We start from the raw sequence: 27645 nt of genomic DNA, 5'->3' as shown, positions 1-27645 counted from the left end.
CTTTATGATGATTTGAAATAGTGCATTTGATTAAATTATTCTTTACATTCAATTTTAGTATGTTCTTTAAGTTCTTTTGTATGGCTATTTTACATAGGTGTTTCTACAAGGGGCAGCAACTGCCCCACCTAGATTGGATCCCCTAACTGTCCCTTGTGTGCCCCTTTGTCAATTTTCATGGTCCGGTGGGAAGATCATCCTCACCGGCCAGACTGCCTGGATGCCAAGCGAGAGGCGGAAGAACATGGTCTTACCGTGGCAGTGCTTTGATACATTTCCCAGCGCTAGTTAGAAGGAGGTGTCTGCACCCACTGAGGGTGCAGGCAAGCATGCACTCTCACAAAACCACTGGTAATAAGCTTGATTCTCCCCTCCATGGCCAAGGTAATGCTCAGGGAGATGGTAATAAATGCTTTTTAATATGTATATGTTTCATTTATTAAATTATCCCCTCTTTACTGCCCCACCACAGTCACTATTGCTCCATCTCCCTTTACCATCTGGACCCATTATAATAACATCCTCTTTATCCACTACATCCTCTATTATACCTTGCATCTATCCACTTATCCACTCATAACATCCCCTAACCCTAGCCTGCACCCACCATTGCCCTTATCTCCCCTGCCCCCACTAAAGCCCCTCAACCCCTGTATCCAATACAACCCCTATCCCTCCTGCAACCACCACAGCCCCTACTACCCTCGCCCCCTCCACAGCCACTCTTTCCCACCACCGACTACAGCCTATGTTACCCACTACAGCTCATCTTACACTTATTCCACTACACTACAGCTCCTCTTGCACCCCTATCATGCACGGCACCCACCACAGTTCTCTAAGGACTACAACCCCCATCCCTCCTCTGCTCTTACTATAGACCCTATCGCCCCTGCATCAAAAACAGCCCCTATTAACTCCTGAGCTCACTACAACATATATCCCCTCTCTTCGCCCACTAAATCCCCTATTCCTCCCCTACATCCAGTGGTGGAATTACCACACTACACTCAGTGACGAAACTACCACACTTGCTGCACAGGGGCCTGCACTGTAAGAGGCCCTATAGGGTGGCACATGCACTTAGGGCCACCTGCTAGGCATTGCTGTACAGGGGCCCCATGGGGCGCGATGGCCCGTTAAGAGAGTGACCAGGCCCTTGTGGTATTGCCGATGCTCGGAGAAAGTGACAGCAGGTCACTATCTCCCACAAACAGAGGGAGCTGCAGAGGAGGCATTGGGGAGGTACAGGAGCAAGGTGAGAGACAGCTCCTGACCCACACATCCAACAGTGTGTTTATGTGTCAGTGTGTTTATATGTGTGTTATTGTAAGTATGTATGTGGCAGTGTATATGTATTTGTGCATATGTCTCAGAAAACACCAGTACAACATGCAAACACACCCCTGCATTCAAATTCTAAAATAATATAGAAACACACTAATTCATTCAACCACCAATACTGCACACAAATGTACACTCACATTTAAAAGCCAGCACTACATATAAGCACAGCCATTCAATCAAACACAAACTTTACATACAAGTAAACCCCTGTATTAAAACACTAAATGTATATACAAACACCTCTTCATTCATATACCAACACCACACACAAAAGTATGTAAAATCCAACACTAAATACAAACACATCCCTGAATGCAAATGTAAACACTACATACAAGTACTCCACTGCATTCCAATAGTAACAATACATACAAATACACCCCTACATGCACTCACATACTCCTTACAAAAACATGCGTACATTCAAACACACAAACATTGCTCACAAATACAACCCTGCAAGGATGGGCAAATGGTAAATCCCCAGCTGGCTTAGCATTGTGGGAGTTCGACAGATGCGGATCTACCTTTTGGCCAGGCTTGTGGTGGAGGAGGCCCAAAAGAATTATTGCATCAGAGCCCTCTCTGCATTAGTTCTGACTCTGCCTACACTTACAAAAGCCCCTAAAATCCCCTCTCCTTACTACAGGCTCTATTAACCCTGGCACCCACTACAGTCCTACCCTGCATCCACTACAACAGACCCTATCAGGTTGGGAAGAAACAAAATAATTTGTTCCTTATAGTAAAATAGTAACCGATAAAAAGAAAAACAAGAGGAGCACAAAAAAATCTAAATGTATATATTTTTATTTATATAATATATAAAAAATGATCTTATTTTACTGCACTTCCTTTTTTCCCTCTGTTACTCACTTCTCACTTGATCTGGGAAGAAAATCAACAAAAGTGACTGTCCGCTATCAATCATAATTTTTTCCCTTCAACCATCTCTTTTTTGGGTTCCACAAGCAAAAATTAAAATGCTCTGTTTGTTTCATAATTAGTCTATAAGAAGACTAAAAGAGGGAAAAAAGGAGGAGCAGTAAAAAAACAAACAACAACCATCCCAGCCCTACGTATTATATATCCTGCATAAGTTGAATAAATAAGGTGACAATATACAACCTTGTCTCACTCCTTTCCCAATCTTGAACCATTCTGTTGTCCCATGTTCAGTTCTGACTGTGGCTTCTTGGTCCACATACAGATTTCTCAGGAGGTGGGTGAGATGATCTGGTACTCCCATCTCTTTAAGAACTTGCCACATGTTGTTGTGATCCACACAGTCAAAGGCTTTATAATAGTCTATGAAGCAGAAGTAGATATTTTCTGGAACTCTCTGGCTTTCTCTATTATCCATCATACATTGGCAATTTGATCTCTTGTGCCTTGTCCTCTGTGGAACCTAGCTTGTACATCTGGTAATTTATGGTCCATATTTTGTTTGAGTTGAGCTTGTAGGTTCTTAAACATTACCTTGCTGGCATGTGAAATTAGTGCAATTGTCCGATATTTGGAGCACTCTTTGGCATTGCCTTTTTTGGGGATTGGGATGTAGACTTACCTTTTTTCAGTCTTTTGGCCACTGTTGAGTTTTCCAAATTTGTTGACATAAGTCAAGCAGAATTTTAACAGCATTATCTTGCAGAATTTTGAATAGGTCAATTGGGATTTCATCAACTCCTGCAGCCTTGTTATCTGCAAATCTTAACTTTTCAAGATTTCTGGTTCCATCTCATTGGACCAACTATTGAGGTTAAGATCCTTCCTCTATAGATCTCCAGTGTATTACTGACATCTCTTCTTTATCTGATCTTCTTATGTTAAGCCCCTGCCATTTTTGTCTTTTATCACACCCACTTTGGCATGAAAGGTAACTTTTAGATCCCCAATTTTCTTGAATAGATCTCTTGACTTTCCCATTCTGTTATCTTCTTCTATTTCTTTACATTGCTCATTGTAGAATGTCTCCTTGTCTCTTCTTGCTATCCTTTGGAATTCTGCATTCAGTTGGACATTTTTTTCCGATCTCCACTACCTTTCGCTTTCCTTCTTTCCTGGGCTATTTTTAAAGCCTCATTAGATTGCCAGTTTGCTTTCTTGCATTTCTTTCTTTTGGGGATATTTTTTCTTGTGGTTTCCTGGATAATATTGCAAACTTTGGTCCAAAGTTCTTCAGGCATTCGATCATCCATGTCTAGTCCTTCAAATCTATTCTTTACTTCCACTTCATATTCACAAGGTATATTATTTATGTATGTTGTATCTGATTGGTTTGATGGTTTTCCCTCTTTTCTTCAGTTTAATTCTGAACTTTGCAGTGAGAAGCTCATGGTCCGAGCCACAGTCAGCTCCAGGTCTTGTTTTTGCTGACTGTATAGAGCTCTTTGGCTGCAAAGTATATAGTCAATCTGATTTCTATATTGTCCATCTGGTGATGTCTATGTGTAGAGTTGTCTCGGAGGATGTTGGAAGAAGGTGTTTGCTAAAACCAGAGAATTATCTTGACAGACTTCTACTAATCTCTGACCTGCTTCATTTTGAACTCCAAGGCCAAACTTGCCAGTTATCCCAGGTGTCTTTTGGTTCCCTACTTTTGCATATCAGTCTCCTATGAGGATAGTCACATCTTTTCTTGGTGTTGAATATCTTCATAGAACTAAACAATTTCAGCCTCTTCAGCATCCATGGTTGGAGCATAAACTTGGATCAGTGTGATGTTAAATGGCCTGCCTTGAATTCAAATTTAAATCATTCTGTCATTTATTGGGTTGTAGCCCACCTGATTATTTACTATGATGGCTACTCCATTTCTTCTGCGGGATTCTTGACCACATTTGAAGATGTGATGGTTGTCTGATGTGAAATGTCCCATTCCAGTCCATTTTGAGTTCACTAATTCCCAGGATATCGATGTTTTACCTTGTCATCTCATGTTTGATCACATCCAATTTGCCTTGGTTCATAGTTCTAACATTCCAGGTCCCTATGCTAAATTGAAAAAGGGTTCAGCTGAACCAAATTTTCTTGTCGTACAGAGATCTACAGATTACTCCAAATGTTGACAGTTATTTTTTAAGGAGATACTCTTTTTGTAATGCAGTAGATAGTGGGGACCTACATAGGTCCTCTATAGTAATTTAATAACAAAATAAAAATAAAGATTTTTGTAGAAGTAAGATAATCTAACAGGTCATTAGTTAGTTCCCTGAAATTCTAATCGATTGGAGCACATAATTATACATTTAGTGAATACAGTTTGGCCACAACTGAGGGTGTAATATCACACATCTCCAAAAATGCATGCCAACTTTAAACTGTTTTGATACTAGGGCAGTTCTTTATCTGAATGTTTGCTTCTATCAGATAATATAAATGTCAATTAGTACAATCTCACAAATAGGGCTTATAATAAACTTGGATTCAAAAATTGTGTTTCAGTTTGAATGTAATAATTTTTTCTGTTTCAAATACAAGTAGAATTTTATGAAAATATGCTGACATTTACATTCTAGCAATAGAATAATAAACAGATTCTTCATACAAAAAATAAACTATATCAATAGTGTTGCTTATAACATCAATAAACATCGCATTCAGCACAATTCATGGAACTACTGGGTATATCTATGTGTTACAATGCTTATATTTTAATTCATACATTGAATGAAAAACATACATATATGTGAAGAAGACTTTAATATGCTTTCATTCCTTTAGAACAGCGTTCTCTTACCAGTAAAACACAGACATGTCTCTCACCACTTGGAAACCACGTCATGTATAGAATCTTATTCTTGTTAGCTATACAAGACAAAGACAGACAGATAGACGTAAAAAAGAGAGTTACATTTGCATTTTCTAATAGCACAGCCAGAATAATACAAAATGAAGGAATATAATTAACAAAATAAATGACTTATAAATTATAATTATAATATGAAAACAATACCCTTTTGTATCTATATTCTTAAACCAGTTGTCACTAAAAAAAACATAGAAATAATATAAAAAAGGTTGAATTATTTTATGCTTAATAAAACAAAAGCATTTTCATTTCAGTGTTAGTAAATACAATGTGCAGTTTGAAGGTTGAATTATAATTTCTTTTGTAATTGGATTTGATATTTATTATAAACGTCGGGTATATTTCTAGGTTCTTAATGGCATCATGACATTTTAATGAAGGTAAAGATATGAAATACATAATTGTAAATTATGAGACTAAGAGTATTAGGCAGATAGTATCTCACTGGTGTTATGTGTCTCACCACTGACACTTTATTGAATTTCATCCTCATTTGATGCTGACCTTTACATAATAAAATGTGCAATGTGTCATGTGCCATAACCCTTGTAATTCATACAATTCCTACACTAAGATATCATGGCATGGTATTACTAAGGAAGCAGAGCGTCTATGAAATCTAGGTCCTCATTAATTGACATTTTACACAAATCTGCTTTTTTGTATCACCTACACAATACTGTTTTGAGAATGCTACCCTTAGTTTTCGAAACATTTATATATTATTTAACAAAGTTTGACATGTAAATCAACAGTTTATCACTATTACTTCAAATATTTGAGAATTAGGAATTTATTTCAAAAGTGTTCTACGTTTATTGGGTTTTATTCAAAGAGGTAGCTATCTGCAAAGAACAATACACATTCCATTACAATAATAGTAATCATAGAATAATTTCAATATTTTCCACAGCAAGAACATGTGGTTCAAACCTTCAAGGACCAGTTGGAATAATCACATCACCAAATTATCCTGTTCAGTATGAAGACAATGCACATTGTGTTTGGGTGATTACAAGTGTGGATACAGAAAAGGTATGATCATTCAAACAACTAAACAGGTTGAGGAAATCTGATAAAGAAATGAAAAATGCTATCTCAGCAGAGAACTTGATCTTTCTTTGTCATTTTTCCACATCTGCCAGTTCAGTGAATAAGTCCCGATTAATTTGAAAGCAAGAAAAACTGGTTTAATTATTGTTTTGCACATATGTAAGAATAATTTTTACAAAATTGTATTCATCCACTAAATGTCAGTGATTCTGTTTCTCTTAGTTACTAATTGATATAAAGCATAGGATAATATTATTTTACTGATTTCTATATGTCCATGGAATTACTAAAACAATGTATAGTGCAACAGAAAGTACTGGCTAAATATAAGTAACATAGGCCTCAAATTAATTTGTTTGGATCAGTATGAGAAATGAGCACATTCTGTTAAAAAAAAAAAAAAAAAAAAAAAAAAGATTTAACTACAGAAGTCTCCATTAGTCTATCAGGGTTATTTACTAAACTGAGAATTCAAAGTGAATTTCAAGGTAGCCAAACTGAAAGTATAGCTGACTTTGAGAATTTGTACAGTTTAGCTATTTAGAGCTTAAATTTGCAATTCAGTTTGAATTCACCTTTAATTCTCACTTTAGTGAATAACCCTGGATGGGAAATTTTATAGAAAAATCATTTTAAAAGTTTTTTTTTTTCTAACAGATCTTAATCTTTTCCAATATAAATTCAAACGTATTAAATAGAGGTCATAATCACATGTTTCATCAGATGCTGATCGATAGACACAGTAAATATTTTTTCGGATGCAGGTGCAATAGCTCATTTGATAAATGCACAAGCTGATAAATGTTTGAACCTCTGAATTGCAGGGTGAACTCTTTTGATTGTTGTTCTTCTGCACTAGTTTATCGTTCTTCTGAGATTAATAACAGAAGTATAGTTGAGATCAGTAGAAATAACATTTATCTCACAGATATAAATTAAAAGAGGAATATCAGTGAATGCTTTCTGGTGTAATAGTTTATAATATTTTTGCTGTTATTGCTCTCAGATAGGTAACAAAGGAAATATTGTCAAAACGGTCTTTCTTACACAATTCAATGAAAAGTAAAGGTTAGGGGGATTACTATCACGTTTTCTAAAATACATTTAAAACATAGCTCATACATATCCAACCCTATAAACATCATGGGGGATTTCCAATGTTATATAATATTATTATTATTGCCATTTATAGCATCATATTCCGTAGCACTTTACAATATTGAAGAGGACCCTGCTCAAACAAGCTTACAGTCTATAGGAGGTAGGGGTGTAAAACATGATAGGACAGGAAATAACAATCAAATAAGGTGGGAGTGAAGCAGAGCTGGAGGAGAGAGTAGGGTGCTTCCCTTTAGGAGAGAGCAAGAGACAGGTATGTGAGGTAGGGTTTACTTTGGGAGGCCGTAAGCTTTCCTAAAAAGATGGGTTTTAAGGCACTTCTTAAACGATTAACGATTAGGGGCCTGATGGCGGTAGGCAGGTTATTCCATAGGAAGGGAGCAACCCACGAGAAGTCCTGCAAGTGTGAGTTGGCCTTACGGGTGCAAACAGTGGACAGGAGAAGGTCAGGGGCAGAGCACAATTCTCTACAAAATTGCTGTATTACATTGCAGGATTAAAACTACAGGGCCACTGCACCCAGACCACTTCATGTAGCCGGAGTGGTCCGGGTGCTTTTAGGGGTCTTTTAAGTGCATGTTTGAATAATCAATCAATGCATGTCTGCAGTCTTTTTTTTTTTTAACAAATATTCATTATTTAGTTTTTACTCTGTTGACATCAAGTGTTTTCACAGCATCTCATTTATGAAAATATAATAATGCTGTTATCGTTTCTGTATTAGATGTTCAATCCAGACAACATCAGTTCTTCAGTGTAAAAATAAGAAAACAAAATACTAAAAATTTACAAAAGTTAGGTGCTCACTAAATACAATAAAAAGTAAGCAGGTCTTACAAGGTTTCCCTAACCTTTTAAAAAGCAAACAAATCAAACAAAAAATAAGTAGACTGCACCTCAAAGAATCGGTAACCTCGAAGTATGGTAACAAAGTAATGAAAGTATATACGTACTCTATCATCTTTGTAATGCCAGGTATCTAAAAAAAAGAAAACACATTATAGAAAACAGTGAAGTATGTTTTAACAATAGGCTAAAATATAATGGTGTAACAGAGATACTTTGTAGAGCTACTGAAATTAGAAGCAAAAAGAGAACCCTAACTTTAATTAATCTAATGTATAAAAATTAGACTGGGTATAGTCCAATATAAATGTGGTGATAGTTAAAAAGGTGTCTAGGGGAGAGAGGAAGACAGTGGGAAAGATAAATGGAAACATGAAACTATATATATGTCATGGTTCCTGATCGGCACCCCAATGTGACCGCACCTTATCAGTACGGCCACGGCGTCACGGTGCCTGATCGGCACCGCGATTTGACTGCATCTGATTGGTGCGGTCACACTAAACGAGTCGTGTTTTTTCGCCGTGAACGCAAGTTCTGGGGTCATGGGACCCAAATTAGCAAATAGCAGGGTTCACTGGGTTATTTAAACCCACACCTGCAGCTGTTCAGTGCCCTGTTGTGGTTTCCATCATGTTGGTTACGGAGAGCGTGTACCTGTTACTGTTATTTGGTTATTGATCTTGGCTTGGCTTGACTTTCCATATTTCTGGTATCCCTGACCTTTTGGCTTTGTTCACTCCATATTTGTTCCTTTCTGTATTCCTGACCTCGGCTCGTTACTGGTTATTCTCATACGTTAAATCCGGCCATTCTAAGGCCTGACAATATGTCATTACTGTTACTATTATTTTGTCCGTGTTTCTGTATGTTGGACAACTTGTTCGTCCTGACAATATAGCACATAAAAAGGAAAAATTCATAAGCGAGCCTAGTGGTTCACAAAACAATATGCATCCTTATACTATTCCTTCTTACATTGGCACTGCACAAGGCTAGTGCCTACCTGCACCACCAAACCCTAGAACTACCAAATAAAATATAACTATGACGTGCACATAGTGCTACCCAAGTGTAAATGAAAATAAAAGTGAAAAAATAGCAAAACGCCCCAAAAAAGTGGAGCTATTTTAGTCTATTTTTAAAATGTACTTCACTATTTCCTGTATTTTGATATCTTTTTTTGAGATACCTGATTACAAAGGTAATAGAGTACGTATTTACTTTTTATTACTGTGTTACCATACTTACAGGTTACTGAATCTTTGGGGCGCAGTTTACTTTTTGTTTGTTTGATATGAAAACAAAATACCTGGTCCTATTGGTGATATGTTTTTAATTGTCTGCATTTATGTTTTAAAAATTTCTGCATGCTAATTTTTTTTATTTAATTTTTTTATTCTAACCCTGAAAAACTAAAAGAAAACAAAGAAATTGCAACTTTTCTACTAGCTAAATGCAAAAACTAACTGTTTACATGCTAAAATACAGAAAAGTACAATAAAATCCTTACCAGTGATAATATGAGCAGCTGACATGGAGGTTCCTCTGCAAACAAGCAACAATCTGAATATTTACTGGGAATAAAGGAAAATACCAAAACAAAACACTCTTCAACAGAAAGTACACATTTATTCCATTTTTATACTAAAAAAACATACAGTTGGGGGACAGTCAGAAAAACAATCCTACATGTTTTGGCTTTAGATTAGTTCTTATTCGCAGTGAGACAAAATCAGACAATTCATGGCCATGACCCTCGGATAGATAAAAATAATTAAAGTTCATAAGGACTTAAAGTGTATAGTGTAATATAAAACAATTATCTAGGAACTACCAACATACCAGGATTTAGGCATTTCCTATTTATGTGGGGATAATGATAAAACCATTATTGTACTTGTGGACTCGGCTGACAACCTATGTTCGAGAGAATACAATAGGAAAAATAATTTTAAAAAAAACAAGCCAGAATTATGTGGAATATATATTTTCAGGTCATCTTCATCGCAATTAAATTAAACACTAAATGTAATTATAGCAAAATTCTTAATTACATAAAATGGGAAAATGTTGTAGAGGATAAGTCAGTAAAATGGATATTATATGATAAATCGCCTTCAATACATTTGTGGAATGTTAGGTAAACCTGCTATCCTGCTCCTAAGCAAAATAGATACAAAAAAAGCAAAAAACAGGATTCTTCTAACAATGTGAAAAACAAACCAAAAAACTATCACCACACTATTGTGTGAATAGTGAAAAGCAAGTATAAGATATACTATCTAATAAGTCAAAAACAGACTCCCTAAGATCACTTCCCAGATAATGATCTTGCTTAAATCAAAATACAAACAAAAGACATATGGAATACGACTGTAAAATCTAAAAAGAACATAAACAAAACAATTTAATGTAATACAATTTAAAAAAGGAAATGTGCGCTGTAAATGAATGCACTTACAAGATGAAGATTTAAAAAGTGCTCAAAGGGTGCCTCCACTGATGTTGTTGGAGGGCTGTGAATTTTTTTGGAGGGCAGCTGGGCTCACCAGGAGTAACTGGGCACTGGGCACCTGTTTGCCCTGCGTTAAAGACGGCACTGCTGGTTGGTATAACCCACTTTTAGTAGTGCATTCTTAGGGTTTAATGTGAGTAAAGTCTCAGTAATATGGGCTTTCCCCAGTGATTAATAAGAACTGATCACCATCTATACCCTTATAGCACTGTACACATAGTAAGTATGTAAACATTAAGTTTCCCTGCTTTTGGACTCTTTTTTTTTTATTGTACATTATAGATTACCTCACATTTCAGTAAAGGTAGTGCCTGGTTTCCATGATGTATCCTTCTCCTCAGGGTTGCCTGCTGTTGTTAGAGGGAACCTGTTTTTTTCATTTTTTGTAAAGTTTAGAATAAGGATGTGAATGGGTGTAATACAAGTAGCAGTTTCAAGGTAGAAAATTAGTGATTTTTCAAACACTGAACTTGTGATGATAGCACCTTCGTCACTGGGATTTGGAAAGGCCTGCTTTCCAGCCTCTTGCTATGCCCCATGTATTAGACCTGGATTTAGGACTGTGGAAAGGCTTTGTTCGTGCCTTTCCCCTTCTACAGTTCAGCAGGCTTAAGGTGTTTGTTTACCGAACAAACTGATGAACAGCCGGACCACCCGAAAATGGAGTGTGCAGCGTTTTAACCTCCCAGAAGCTGTAGTTAACTACAGCAAAATTGATGAATGACTGGGTGGTCGCCGTTCATATGCACGAACATGTGGCGGCGGCCATCTTAAACTGTTGAATGGCCAGCGGTGTTTTGTCGTTGAATGCTTGGAACTGTTTTTGGACACTATTTCACACGAACACCGCTGGGACTTCCAGACTTCCAGCCATTCGTTTATTTTTCATACAAATGCAGTGGCGTTCGGTACATTGAAGCTCATGAACAAGGGACACACATAGACTATGGCCATTCACCAGCTAATTTGATAATTTGTACGGTATTTGAACTATTGGAAATTAACCGGCCGCACAGCCTAATTCCCTGCAATTGTTTTGGGCATGGAATCATGCGTGCGGTCGGTCAAAAGAGACTTCCAGGAATTTTCTGAACCCCTGCTCTGATCTAGGTGATTTTTGGATATGTTGCTCACCCAGATCAGGGCTATTTATGGGGATATGTTATGTTTTGGGGTGTTTTCTGTACTTTGGGGAAAATGTGTGTTTTTATGCCTGTGGATAATTAGGTTAGTCTATTAGCTACTTTAATTATATCCCAGGGGAGGGATTGTTTGCTGTACATGGGAGTGTCACTGACTGTACGGTTGTTCTTATTGGTCTGTACAGTTTGAAATGCGGTGTTCCATCAGGTCCAGGGGGTGTGCCCCTGGCCTGAGGAATTGTATATTAGCAAACCTGTATCAATAAAACCTCAGACTTTTTCTACCCTTCATGAAGTCTTGGCTCATGTTTGGGGGATTGGAGAACTACCTACAATCTGGGGATTGCTATAATCACTATACTCCACAGAGTATAATCACTAGCTCTTGTAAGAGCTTGTTTCTATTCCTGCTCTCTGAATTAAGAGAGGTCTATCTACTGGAATATGGATCTTGGTCTTGGGTCCAGAGTGGGTGGAAGACCAAGCTGCGGTGGTTTGTGGGGTCTACGGTGGTTATGGTGTCTATTGGAGTGCGTGGAGCCCTCGTGAAACACTAGGAGCAGCCGTTTACGGAGGGTGCCAGGAGATCTGTTACAGAACTGTTAAAATGTTAATCTGTAGGCAATTACAAAAAAGGTAAATTATATGCTAAAAACAAATTGAAAAAAAAAATGTTATTTTTTAGGGTGGTTGCTCCAAATTTTGCATTTTGTCAAAGGGTTTTTATCCATGATACATATGAACACATTAGTTGTTGTTGCACTCTCTTATTTGTTTAGAGTGCTAGGCATATCCTGACTATAGTCAACACCATATCCATTTTATATGTAAAATTGGGGAATGAAAACCTTTAAGATGGGAAATCAATATACATGCAAATCTATTCAAATTGCATTTTAAGAATGACACATTCTGGAATTGACTTTTAAATATTAATAAAGACAAAGAGCAGAGCATACACAATATGAAGATAAAATTGTCTATTCATTATTTTTAAAATGAGCATGAACATTAAATCAGCTTTGGTAGAAGTAAATTGTATATTTTAAATGTTTTTCATAAACTGTGAGAACAACATTTCAGCTAAGATAGACTATGATGGTAATGAAATAGTAATATGTAATGCTGTCATTGATCCATAAGGACATCACCATTACAATATGATCACATAACTAGTGTTCTACCAAGTTAAGTCCTGTACGTCCTAGAACCTAGATAACTGAAATACCTTATTATTTTCTGATATATATTTCTTGTATATTTTCAATTATTCTCTTTTTCATACAGAAAAAGGTGGTAGTGCTGTAATATTGCATTTTGATAAAGAATAAAGTGATAATAGTAATTCTCTAAACTATTATGGTAAAGTGTAGTGATGTCCCGAATGGCGAATAGTTCCCGGCGAACATAGCTTGTTCGCGTTCGCCACTGAAGGCGAACATATGCGATGTTCGGACCGCCCCCTATTCGTCATCATTGAGGAAACTTTGACCCTGTACATCACAGTCAGCAGACACATTCCAGCCAATCAGCAGCACACCCTCCCTCCCAGACTCTACCACCTCCTGGACAGCATCCATTTTAGATTCATTCTGAAGCTGCATTCTTAGTGAGAGGAGGGACAGTGTGCTGCTGCTTATTTAATAGGGAAATTGATAGCTAGGCTAGTGTATTCAGTGTCCACTACAGTCCTGAAGGACTCATCTGATCTCTGCTGTAAGGACAGCACCCCAAAAAGTCATTTTTAGGGCTAGAACATCAGTCTGCTTTTTTTTTTCTGTGTAATCTAATTGCAGTTGCCTGCCTGCCTGCCAGCGTGTGTGTCAGGCTCACAGCGTATACTGTGCCCGCTTGCCCAGTGCCACCACTCACTCACTGGTGTCACAATAGCTTGCATTTAAAAAACAACAACACTTTTTTGACTGTAATATAATAGCAGTCAGTTTCCTTCACACGTGTGCGTTTCAGGGCCTGCCCAGTGCCACCACTCACTCACTGGTGTCCCAATAGCTTGCATTTAAAAAAACAACACTTCTTTGACTGTAATATAATAGCAGTCAGTTTCCTTCACAGGTGTGCGTTTCAGGGCCTGCCCAGTGCCACCACTCACTCACTGGTGTCACAATAGCTTGCATTTAAAAAAAAACAAAAAACTTTTTTGACTGTAATATAAAAGCAGTCAGTTTCCTTCACACGTGTGCGTTTCAGGGCCTGCCCAGTGCCACCACTTACTCATATCTGGTGTCCCAATATCTTGCATTTAAAAAAACAACACTTCTTTGACTGTAATATAATAGCAGTCAGTTTCCTTCACACGTGTGCGTTTCAGGGCCTGCCCAGTGCCACCACTCACTCACTGGTGTCACAATAGCTTGCATTTAAAAAAAACAACACTTTTTTGACTGTAATATAATAGCAGTCAGTTTCCTTCACACGTGTGCATTTCAGGGCCTGCCCAGTGCCACCACTCACTCACTGGTGTCACAATAGCTTGCATTTAAAAAGCAACAACACTTATTTGACTGTAATATAATAGCAGTCAGTTTCCTTCACACGTGTGCGTTTCAGGGCCTGCCCAGTGCCACCACTCACTCACTGGTGTCACAATAGCTTGCATTTAAAAAAACAAAACTTTTTTGACTGTAATCTAATAGCAGTCAGTTTCCTTCACTTGTGTGCGTTTCAGGGCCTGCCCAGTGCCACCACGCACTCACTGGTGTCACAATAGCTTGCATTTAAAAAAAACCAAAACTTTTTTGACTGTAATATAATAGCAGTCAGTTTCCTTCACACTTGTGTGTTTCAGGGCCTGCCCAGTGCCACCACTTACTCATATCTGGTGTCCCAATAGCTTGCATTTAAAAAAACAACACTTCTTTGACTGTAATATAATAGCAGTCAGTTTCCTTCACACGTGTGCGTTTCAGGGCCTGCCCAGTGCCACCACTCACTCACTGGTGTCACAATAGCTTGCATTTAAAAAAAACAAAAAACTTTTTTGACTGTAATTTAATAGCAGTCAGTTTCCTTCACATGTGTGCGTTTCAGGGCCTGCCCAGTGCCACCACTCACTCACTGGTGTCACAATAGCTTGCATTTAAAAAAAAAAATATTTTTTGACTGTGAAATAATAGCAGTCAGTTTCCTTCACGCATGTGCATTTCAGGGCCTGCCAGGGCACAGTGTCACACCAGTGCAACTCATATCTGGTGTAACAGTAGTGTACATTTAAAAAAAACCTAGAAATTTGACTGTGAAATAATAGCAGTCAGTTTCCTTCACACGTGTGCGTTTCAGGGCCTGCCAGGGCACAGTGTCACACCAGTGCAACTCATATCTGGTGTAACAGTAGTGTACATTTAAAAAAAAAATACCATTTTGACTGTAATAGATTGAATAGCAGTTAGTTGTCTGCAAGCGTGTGTGTCAGGCCTACAGCGTCTACTCTGCCAACTTCTGCCAGTGCACAGTGCCACTCATATCTGTTGTCACAGTAGCTTGCACGCATAGTACCACTAATCCAAAAAAAATTACAGGCAGAGGCAGGCCACCCCACAGGGGCCGTCGTGGTGCTGTGATTCCCTTTGGCCCTAGAATAATGCCCAGTGTTCAGAGGCCACGTACCCTGAACTTGAAAAGTTCTGAGGACATAGTTGACTGGCTAACACAAGACACCCAATCTTCTACAGCTTACGCTCGGAACCTTGACGCACCATCCTCCTCCAGCTTAGCTTCGGGCACCTCTCAAGTTACCACTCGCCTGCCTGCCGCCACCACCAACTCTAGCACCACAGCCGCTTCACTTGGTATGTCAGAGGAGTTATTTACACATCAGTTGGTAGAAATGAGTGATGCGCAAGCATTATTGCCAGAGGATGTAGATAACAGGGATATGTCTCAGTCAGGCAGCATTACACACATGGACGTACGGTGTGATGATGATGATGTTGTACACGCTGCTGCTTCCTTTGCTGAGTTGTCAGATACAAGTGAAACAGTTGATGATGACGATGTGTCCGTGGATGTCATGTGGGTGCCCGCTAGAAGAGAAGAACAACAGGGGGAAAGTTCAGATGGGGAGACAGAGAGGAGGAGGAGATGAGTTGGAAGCAGGGGGAGGTAGTCGCAAGGAGCTAGTGGCACAGTCAGACAGCATGAATCGGCACCCGAGGTCAGCCAGACAGCACGCCAAACAAAGCATGCTGTTGCCACCGCCAGAATGCCGTCATTGCAGAGCTCAGCAGTGTGTCATTTGTTTTGTGTGTCTGCCTCTGACAACAGCGATGCCATTTGCAACCTGTGCCAAAAGAAACTGAGTCGTGGGAAGTCCAGCACCCACCTAGGTACAACTGCTTTGCGAAGGCACATGATCGCACATCACAAACGCCTATGGGATCAACACATGAGTACAAGCAGCACACAAACTCAAAGCCGCCCTCCTCCTCCTGGTCCAGCATCTTCAGCCACTTCAACCACTGCTGTCCTCCTTGCCTCCTCTCAACCATCCGCCACTCCGTCTCTCGCCTTGAGCAGTTCCTGCTCATCTGCCCACAGTCAGGTGTCTGTCAAGGACATGTTTGAGCGTAAGAAGCCAATGTCACAAAGTCATCCCCTTGCCCAGCGTCTGACAGCTGGCTTGACTGAACTCTTAGCCAGCCAGCTTTTACCACACAAGCTGGTGGAGTCTGAGGCGTTCAAAAAATTTGTAGCTATTGGGACACCGCAGTGGAAGGTACCCGCCTGAAATTTCTTTGCACAAAAGGCAATCCCCAACCTGTACTCGATTGTGCAAAAGGAAGTAATGGCATGTCTGGCACACAGTGTTGGGGTAAGGGTCCATCTGACCACTGATACCTGGTCTGCAAAGCATGGTCAGGGCAGGTATTTCACCTACACTGCGCATTGGGTAAACCTGCTGATGGCTGCCAAGCATGGAATGCATGGCTCTGTAGAGGAGTTGGTGACACCACCACGACTTGCAGGCAGGCCTGCTGCCACCTCCTCTACTCCATACTCTTCCTTAACCTCCTCGGCTGAGTCCTCTTCTGCTGCTGCGTATTGCTCCACATCAACGGCACCCCCCCAGCTCACCATGTACTATTCCACATCCCGGATACGGCAGTGTCACGCCGTCTTGGGGTTGACTTGCCTGAAAGCAGAGAGTCACACCGGAACTGCACTCCTGTCCGCCCTGAACGCACAGGTGGATCAGTGGCTGACTCCGCACCAACTGGAGATCGGCAAAGTGGTTTGTGACAATGGAAGAAATTTTTTGGTGGTTTTGAATTTGGGCAAGTTGACACATGTGCCGTGCATGGCACATGTGTGTAATCTGATTGTACAACGCTTTGTGCTCAAGTACCCTGGCTTACAGGATGTCCTGAAGCAGACCAGGAAGGTGTGTGGCCATTTCAGGCATTCCTACACGGCCATGGCGCAATTTTCAGATATCCAGCGGCGAAACAACATGCCAGTGAGGCGCTTGATTTGCGACAGCCCGACACGTTGGAATTCAACACTCCTAATGTTTGACCGCCTGCTCCAACAAGAAAGAGCCGTTAATGAATATTTGTATGACCGGGGTGCTAGGACAGCCTCTGCGAAGCTGGGGATTTTTTTGCCACATTACTGGACGCTCATGCGCAATGCCTGTAGGCTCATGCGTCCTTTTGAGGAGGTGACATACCTAGTCAGTCGCACCGAAGGCACCATCAGCGACATAATACCATTTGTTTTCTTCCTGGAGCGTGCCCTGCGAAGAGTGCTGGATCAGGCCATAGATGAGTGTGAAGAGGAAGAGTTATGGTTACCATCACCACCAGAAACAGCCTTATCAGCATCACTTGCTGGACCTGCGGCAATGCTGGAAGATGATTGTGAGGAAGAGGAGTCAGAGGAGGAATGTGGCTTTGAGGAGGAGGAGGAAGACCAACCACAACAGGCATCCCAGGGTGCTCGTTGTCACCTATCTGGTACCCGTGGTGTTGTACGTGGCTGGGGGGAAGAACATACCTTCAGTGAGATCACTGAGGACGAGGAACAGGACATGAGTAGCTCGGCATCCAACCTTGTGCAAATTGTGTCTTTCATGCTGTTGTGCCTGTTGAGGGACCCTCGTATAAAAAGGCTGAAGGAGTACGACCTGTACTGGGTGTCCATGCTACTAGACCCTCGGTATAAGCAGTAAGTGCCTGAAATGTTACCGAATTACGGCAAGTCGGAAAGGATGCAGCAGTTCCCAAATCAATTTAAAAGTATGCTTTACACAGCGTATAAGGGTGATGTCACAGCACAACGAGAATCTAACAGGGGAAGAGGTGAAAGTAATCCTCCTCCTCCCACGACCACGCCGGCAAGGACAGGATGCTTTACAGACGTCTTTTTGATGGAGGACATGCAGAGCTTTTTAAGTCCTACGCATCGCCACAGCCCTTCGGGGTCCACCCTCATAGAACGACTCGACCGACAGGTAGCAGACTACCTCGCCTTAACTGCAGATATCGACACTCTGAGGAGCGATGAACCCCTTGACTACTGGGTGTGCAGGCTTGACCTGTGGCCTGAGCTATCCCAATTTGTGATAGAACTTCTGACCTGCCCTGCTTCAAGTGTCCTGTCAGAAAGGACCTTCAGTGCAGCAGGAGGTATTGTCACTGAGAAGAGAAGTCGCCTAGGTCAAAAAAGTCTAGATTACCTCACCTTTAATAAGATGAATGAGGGATGGATCCCGAAGGGACTGACAGTGGGCGATACATTCGACTAAAAAAGGCCTGATGAGGGGGACTACTTAACACACCACTACTATCTGGTTGCACATTAGATTACACATGCAGTGCCCCAAATTTGCCCACAGCAGTCGTCCCAGGGGGCTTGTTGTCACCTTTCGGGGACCCTTGGTGTTGTACGTGGCTGGGTGGAGGAAGAGACCTTCAATTACATCAGTTAGGACAAGGAATGGGACATGGCTAGCTTGGTATCCAACCTTGTGCAAATGGGGAGTTTGCGGTTGTGCAAATGGACTGTTTGCGGCTGTTTGCGGTGTGTTAAACGGGGAGTTTGGTCTGTCACTGTGAAGCGGGTGTAACCCTTACACTACCTGATCGATACAACATCATACCTTATATTTTAAAGCAGGTTATTCCAAACAATTTAGGAATGTTAGGTGATTTATGATTTATTTAGGTGATTTATGCCCTTTATGGATTAAAATCAGACTCTGCATCAACTATGTAATTTTCCATGGGAGTTTTGCCATGGATCCCCCTCCGGCATGCCACAGTCCAGGTGTTAGTCCCCTTGAAACAACTTTACCATCACTATTGTGGCCAGAAAGAGTCCCTGTGGGTTTTAAAATTTGCCTGCTCATTGACGTCTATGGCGGTTCGCCCGTTCGCGAACATTTGCGGAAGTTCGCGTTCGGCGTTCGCGAACCGAAAATTTTATGTTTGCGACATCACTAGTAAAGTGGCATATAATTGCCATAAAAACTAACCTATTCACTACCAACATTATGTATACAACATTTCAAGGCATGATTTACATGATTTTAACTATTACAATTGTCTACAATTGGTTCCTTATATTGGGTAGGTAGGGAAGTCTGCTATTATAGCTCTAGGTCTGAGGGGGAGCCCTGTTGCCGTGAGGCAAAGGGGAAAATAGAAGTGAGGCAACCTACCACTGCATCTTGAAAACAAAATTTTTACAACTACAATCAAATTAATGTATTATTATTGTAGAAGATATCCCAGACAGACTCTATGTCTGCTTGAAGTAGGATGGGGGCTTGTGATCTGTTCCCTCCATGCCCAGAGGTAATTAAGATGGAAGTAAATAAAGAAAATGCAAACATATAAATACAAACACATCCTGCATGCAAATAGCAATCGCCACACACAGTTACTACTCAAACACAGTCATCCCCATACCATCAGCTCTCACACCATCACTCATACAACCATACACACAATCATACACATAAACATCCATTGCCACAAACAAATACACACAGCGATAGACATAAAGATAGCACCACAAACATGCATAGTCTTGTTTCCACATACACACAGAGTACCCCAACAAACATAAATAGTGATGCACACACAGTCACCCAGACTGAACAGGGTCAATGCAGGTATTTGGAAGTGAGTTGCAATAATCAAGTTGGGAAATGATGAGTGCATGAACAAGTTCCTTAGTTATAACTTCAATTAAGAAATGGCTAATGTAGCCAATATTTAAAGGTGCAAGGTACGGATTTGGAGACAGACTGGATGTGAGGAGAAAAGATAAGACCTAAAAGGCAAGGGAGGACAAATTGAGGAGGGAGGAATGAAGAGTTCAGTTTTAGAAAGATTAAGTATAATAAAATTGGAAGAGATTTATTTAGAGTTAGTTACATGTTCCACGAGGGAAGGAGAGAGGTCAGGGGGAAATAAGTAAATCTGAGTATTGTAAGCTACAGATGGTATTGAAATTAAAAGAGTTTATTAGGTTACCAAGACAAGCAGTGTAAATGGAGAATAAAAAAGGACCATGGGGAACCCCAACTGAGGAATATAATCCTCTGGAAGTGACATAATTTGAAAGTGGTATATAAGTTTAACCCCTTAAGGACCAAACTTCTGGAATAAAAGGGAATCATGACATGTCACACATGTCATGTGTCCTTAAGGGGTTAAAGTCCAGGTTTACTAATATACATACTTTTTCTTCTTTTACAACAACAATTTGTTGAGGATTTGGAGTACCTTCTAGGTTGCAAACAGCCCATTATGAACCGAAACGTTGTTTTAACTGAAAAATAAAATCTACCCACATGGAACAACTTAGTGTGCACAGACATTTTTCTTATTGAATTATTGTCTTGGAATTACACCACTCATGTCTAGTTCCACCATAGTTTGGATACTGTATTGAGAAGATGTGTGCATTCTCTTCTTTGGATTTGATACTGATAATTTTACTGGCAGCATGTTCATTAGTGCTGCATTTAGGATTTTATGGACCTGGAGCTAAAAAAATTGACATAAGAGAAGTTAAATTTCAATTTCCATGGTAATAGAATTAATGGACTTTATCGGGCATATAGAAAACGTACTGCAGGTCTACACAACCTCTGGACGCTCTTCTTCTTGTGTGATTATCTATATCACATACTTGGCTTTGAGGATATACAATTTGCATCTTATGTAAAATACAACCTTTGTGAAATAAAAATAAGTCTTAAATATGCAAAAAAAACATAATATACATAAAGAATTTGGTGATGATTGCCTATTGAGTTAATTAATAAATATTCAATATTTTGAGGTATTAAACAGTATTTCCATTATTGTATTAAGCATATTATCACAGTCATTAAAGAAGAGATTTTTAATATATTTTAATCTTCTCAGGATTATGTTTGAATGACATGAAAACTGCATATGAAAAATAATGCATTCAGATGTGAAGAAATTCCAAATTTAAAGAATTATAAATGCTGTGTGTTGCTTATTTTGTCTTATGAGATTATACTTTAATGTCAGCGAAACAAGCTTGGGGTAAAACAATTTCCAAGTGTAAATAATAAAATCCATTTTCATATGTCAGTTTCATTATTTGCTTACTTCTCAACTTCTTATTTATTTTTAATATCTACATTTCACTAAGATTTATTTTTTCAAAAAGCACCTTAAATAGGCTAGTGAATATGTCGATTCTCAATCTTCCACTGCAAACATTAATACATAATTATTTAATGTAAATCAAGTCAGAAGCCTTCTCTGTTATCATCATTCTCCTTGTCAAATGTATTGTAATGAGCAACGACCGATAAGCCATAATATTAAATTATAAAATGTATTTTTTGTTAAAATCAGATTATTGCCATATACTTGAAATTAATTACAGGAGTCTTATAATTATTGCATAAGATGCTTTGTTTAGATATTGGATTGGAAAATAAATAAAGCATCATCAATGTGTGAAGTTAATTCTGATAGTTTTTTGTTTCAACGGCAGTCAGCAACTGATCAGTGTAGAAAAATGATACTCAATGGTAGTCAGGTATTTATATATTGAAATAAAGAAAAGCATACTCTCTGTGGTTTAGAATTACAACTGACATATAATATTATACAGTTTAAAAATAACTATGTCATTGACTAATTAGTTTACACCTTTCACAATTTAATGCATACATATTTACTTTATTAAGTTATTTGTAAAATTGTTAATTAAAAAAAAATAATAATAATAATTGTATTGTTTAATTATGAATAGGTGGATGGAACTGTTTTCCTCCTTTATTCCCCTTTTTATTTTATTTTATTAAGTTTATTTTATTTTATTATGTTTGTGTTCAATGAAGACTGGACATACTCCACTTGCAATACCTTGGGTTGTGTACTTTTGAAAATGGTATGCCTTCATGGGGTAATTCTCATTCCTGGGCTACCACACGATCTCAAAGGTAACATTACTAATCTGGCAAATGTTAATGTGAAAAAAAAAATGGAATGTGCTATATATGACCCTGTAACTTTCCAAAACACTGTAAAATCTGTTAATGGGGGCTACTGTTGTACTCGTGAGACTCTGCTGAATACAAATCTGTGCATTTTATTGCAGTAAAATTGAACAGTATTATGACATTTACAGCTAAAATGTCAGGCGGAACTACAATTTCTTTTCCAAATCTCAATTTCTCACCTTTTTTTTTATTTTATTCATAATAAGTTATGTTGCATATATGAATAGATCTTGAGAAATTAAAGCCCGGTTTCTCCTGAACCAAATGCTAAATAATAAGTGTGGGTGCACTTAATATGAAAGAGGTGAATTACGGTTGAACATACATATAGCGCAAATTCCAGTTTTTGTTTACATTTTGTTTTTAATCAGAACATGTACTATTGACTCCGTCATGAAGGTGTTAAAACATATATTTCTAAAACAAAAATACTCTTAAAATGGTTACTGCAATCTATGGAATACCAGTGTATAAGTAGCTGAAATACATATGAGAGATGCTATACACCCCCTGACTGTGGGAATGGTATATCTTTTAAGTTTCCTTTACAGTTTTTAAGGAGGCCTATCAGTTTTTTTTCCATATATAATTTTTATTAGAGAATGTTATCAATGCATATAATATCAAAACTGTAACATTTTCATATAACAGAGTAAACAATTGCTATACGACAATTTACAACTATTTTTCCTAGATTGACAACAAAGCTTTGCTTAAACGTATTATGCAGTTGTCCCCCAGTAATTGTAGCCTTATTAGCTTCATTAAGACATAAGAACACCATAGAAAGATAACATAGAGGGAGGGGAATACAGAAAGGAAAAAAAAAGGGGGGGGGTGGTTCACATTGATATTGCTTATGCAACAGTTCTTGTGACACATACCTTGGCCTTAGAACCCTAGAGCCTGGCCAGACATTCAAGTCACACAAAAGTGGTGCCCTGTAAGCTATTTATTCCTATCAGTTTCCTTATTGTTAGTGTTGCTGTCCTGTGCCTTTCCAATATTTGTGGTCCAGCATTTCCAATCTCTCACATACCTACTTACACAACCCTGTGTTTTGCTAACCATTCTCTCATAAATACTTATCGTATTCAATCTATATGTATGAGAGTATCTAACGAGGGAATCGTCATGCTCTTCCAGTGGAACGCCAAGTTTATCTTAGCTACCGTGAGAATGATGAGCAATACTTTGTGGTTGTGGTGGTGTATCAGCCTGGGGGATGATATGCAGAAGGTAGCTTCTTTGGTATTCTATAGAGTGTGGTATCAAAGATAAATTTCCCCATCCAGTCCAAGTATTCTCCCAGGGCTGGACAATCCCAAAATGTGTGTAGCATAGTGCCTATCTGCATCTCCAGCATAGCTCTGATGCCTCCTTATAGATTTGCAATAACTTGTATGGCACCCAATACCATCTCATGGTGATTTTACAGAAGGCTTCCCAGAGTGATAAGCTCCTTGAGGCTCATTTAGTAATTGACATAGCTTCATGCCAATCTCATACCCCAGCTCCTTCTCCCATTGGATCATGTAGGGCATTTTGTCTTTTGCAGGCCCCTGGAGAAGAGCATTGTAACATAGAGAGATAGGTTTCAAGTGTTTGGCTACCGCATTGGGAAGTACATCATGTGTTGTGTCTAACCTGGAAAACATTAAGTTTTTTACTCTCATGTACAAAAATAGGTCTCTCCGTGGTAGCGAGTATTGTTTTTGGAGCACTGGGAATGGTTTAAATTTATCCACCTCTAATAGATCATTCACCTTTTGAATACCTTTTGTGACCCACGATTTAATCGTTAGGTCTGGGGAGATGCTCATCAGTACCTCAATTGGTGCAGAATGGAATAGGGTGTTGGATTTAATAATGGTTGAACTCCAGGATCTCCAAGCTTGTACTAGAAATTTGAAATTGTGTAGCATATGGGCACATTTGACTGGGGGCATAATGTTGGACCATAGGGAGCTAGCAATGTTGTGTGGACTTATGCCAAAGTGGCTAGGGGTCCGTATGTGAGAGTCGCAAAATGCGTATTCCTTGAGCTAGCGCTGTGGCCCTATAATAGGCCCTGATGTCTGGTAATACCAGCCCTCCCTTAATATAAGGGAGCCCTAAATTACGGTATGCCACTCGAGGTGGCTTTCGCTTTCACACATGTACATTAATAGTAGATTGAAATTGATTAATAAGTTTGGTAGGCAGTGATATTGGCAACGTACAAAATAGGTAAAGGATGAGAGGCAGGATCATCATTTTTAGAGAGTTTATGCGACCCAACCAAGAAACTTCTAATTCAGCCCATCTTACCAGTGAGGTTTTTATCTTGTGTAGCATTGGATAGTGGTTTTCTGTTTGAATTGTTTGGAGGGATTTAGTCAATTGAACCCCTAGATTGGACAGGTTTTTTTTTTTCCAATCAAATGTGTATAGATTTTCTAGCTGGGTCACTACGGCTTGAGGGAGATTTATGGGTAAAGCTTGGGTTTTGGCCGTATTGTTTCTATAGTAGGAGATTCTACCATATGTGTTCAGGATTTCTAGTAGCTTTGGAATTGAAGCTGTTGGGTCCGAAAGAAACAGGAGAATATCATCCGTGAATAACGCAAATTTTTTCATACCCCCCGGGGTAACTAAACCTGGAATTTGTGTGTTCTTGTTAATTTGGCTTAAGAGTGGTTACAAGCAAAGGATAAAAACAATCGGGGGCAACGGACATCCCTGGCACGTGCTGTTGCATATATGGAAAGGTGTCGATAGCAACCCTGTGCTAAAAACTTTAGCTGTCAGTTGTTGATAAAGGGCCATGATACTAGATATGAAAGCGGGTGGGAAGTTCATTCTTTCTAGCGTTCGCTCCATGTAGCCCCAGTGCAATCGATCGAACGCCTTTTCGGCATCCAAAGCAAGGATCAGACCACTCTGGGATGAATTGTTAGCCCAGTCTATGAGGTTCAGAAAATGTCTGGTGTTGTCCCCAATTTGCCTGCCTGGTACAAAGCCCGCCTATTCATCAGATATTAATGTGAGAAGTAGAGGCTTAAGTCTTGTCGCCACTATTTTGACATAGAGTTTTACGTCAGCGTTCAGTAAAGATATCGGGCGGAGATTGGCGCAAAAAGGGTTTGTTGGGTTTGTGCAACATAATTATTACGGCTTCTAGCATCTCCTTCGGAAGTATGCCTGAGTCTTTAATGGTGTTAAATAGTGTGGTGAGGTGGGGGGACAGTTGATCCGCTAGCTTTATATAATAATAGTTGGAAAGCCCATCCGGGCCTGGTGCTTTGTGTTTGGGGAGTGTAGTGATCGCTTTCCTAACCTCCTCCTCCGTAAATGGGTTCACGAGCATTGCACATTGGTCTTGAGACAATTGAGGTATTTGCAGTAGGTTTAATAATGTATCTATTTCCTCCCTAGTAGGCTGGTGTGTTTCTGGGTCTATATGCAATTGATAGAGGGATTTGTAGAACCCTGCTAGCTCAATCTCATGAGGATGATATAATTTTATCCCCTGTTTGGATGTAATGTAAGGAATTTTAGTTTGCAATTGCCTCTGTTTCAATTCGTTGGCCAGTCGCTTGCCTGCTTTATTTCCTGTACTATAGTAAGTTTGCTTTAGATACCGCATATGCTGTTCAGTCGTGTGGAGTTGTAGGGAGGTAAGTTTAGTTTTTTTGTGGCACTGTCTTGTTGGGTTGACTTTGTGTAGGGCTTCTAGTTCTATGATTTCTTGTTCTAGTTTAATTTTTTTGTCAAGGTGTTTTTTCTTATTTAGGGCGCCCATTTAAATAAGGTGACCCCTTACCACCGCTTTATGTGCTAACCATTGGGTCATTAGGGGGGTCGTACATTGTTTATGTTCAAAAAAGTATTGTGCTAGACGGGTTTGCAGGTCAGTTAAAAATTTTGGATTGTCTAGTATTGCTTCATTTAGCCTCCACGTGCCTCAGCCCCTGACCGGTTGGGGGGCCTTCAATATAACTGTCAGTGGTGCATGGTCCGACCAAGTGATTGAGCCTACGCTCGCCCTTGTCAAGTAAGAACAAGTTAATTCTGGAATAGATCATGTGTACCTGTGAGTAAAATGTATAGTCTCTATCTGTGGGATTAAGGGTGCGCCATGCATCGTAATAATTTTGTGTGTGTAGGAGATCAGATAGGTGTACGCCCAGTGAGATACTATTGTATATCCTAATTTACTTTGATCAATTTTTCCAAGGGCCATACTTAGGAAGGGTTTCTGTGTGTCGTTCGGTGCATACAATGATGCCACTGTGACCTGAAGGCCGTTCAAAGTAGACCTATCAGTTTTAGCGCATTTGCATACATTAAACTGATGGAATCGGCTCTTGGCCATAGAGGATCATCCATATTGACACTTTGGGTACTGCCACATCAGTTTGTATGTAGCAGAAATTATTTCCAGCAGTCAAAAAACACTAAGATTATTTTTCTGGAGTTGAGGGTATAAAGCCAAAACAAAAATAGTAAAAAATTAGTGTCTCTTTAATGCTGTAAGGATTCAGTTCTGCAGGGTTCCTTCCCAAATTGGTAGCTGTTTGGATCTGTTACTTGAGAGCATCTAGGCATGTCAAAAAATGGGGCAGTTTTTTAAATCTGCATTTTCTCAGCAGGTTTTGCACATGCCTAGTATCCTGTAAGAAGGAATTTCCATTTAGGCAGCAGAGCAAGTTGCCAATGAGTAGATTCCATTCAGGGACTATCATTGGCTGATAAAACCAGGGGTTACAGTGCCCATAGTCGAGAGAAGAAGAAGCCATCTTGGAAGCAACATAGAGAGCACAGCAGCAGAAATCCCTGGTCCCTGTCAACTGTAAGTGTATAATATTGTCTTTTTATCTTCCTCAATAACCCTAGTGTCTGTATGAGGGCTGATTTCCTAAATTTATAATTAATATTTATAAAGTCAGGAAAGCCCAGGGGTGTAAGGGGAGGGGGATATTTATGACACAAAGCATTGTGCTGCCTGTCACTAGTAGTTTTAATAACTCCTACTTTGCATACCCATCATCATCTTTAAAGTGCTCAGTCACTCTACAACTGAGACATGAGACACTCATGCTGTGGCTAGTTGAAAAGTTGTGAAGCTTCAAACCGGACTGGGGCTGTGACTCTGAGGACTGATCTGATTCTGATTTCAGTCTGTTTTAATCTGCAATGATTGTTAATTCTGCTAACCATGTCAGCTACTTCTTGTCTCCATATTACCATTGCAGAATAACTGTATTGTCAGCTGTACATGTAATACTGAGTCTATAAGTACTCCTCTGCT

At 39.4% G+C, this 27645-nt stretch overlaps 1 protein-coding gene across 1 annotated transcript in view; it reads left to right on the top strand.

Annotated features, from left to right (window-relative positions):
* The window catches only part of CSMD1 (CUB and Sushi multiple domains 1), a 1854468-nt gene that overhangs the window by 1245691 nt on the left and 581132 nt on the right, over positions 1-27645 (top strand). The window contains exon 10 of the mRNA XM_063441118.1: positions 6072-6193. Within this exon, the coding sequence (XP_063297188.1) occupies positions 6072-6193 (122 nt within the window). The remainder of the gene's footprint in view (positions 1-6071; positions 6194-27645) is intronic.

This window comes from Pelobates fuscus, chromosome 2, assembly GCF_036172605.1.
Source record: "Pelobates fuscus isolate aPelFus1 chromosome 2, aPelFus1.pri, whole genome shotgun sequence".
Lineage (NCBI taxonomy): Eukaryota > Metazoa > Chordata > Amphibia > Anura > Pelobatidae > Pelobates > Pelobates fuscus.
Note: the sequence above shows the minus strand (reverse complement) of the source record. Positions and strands in the feature narration are given on the sequence as shown.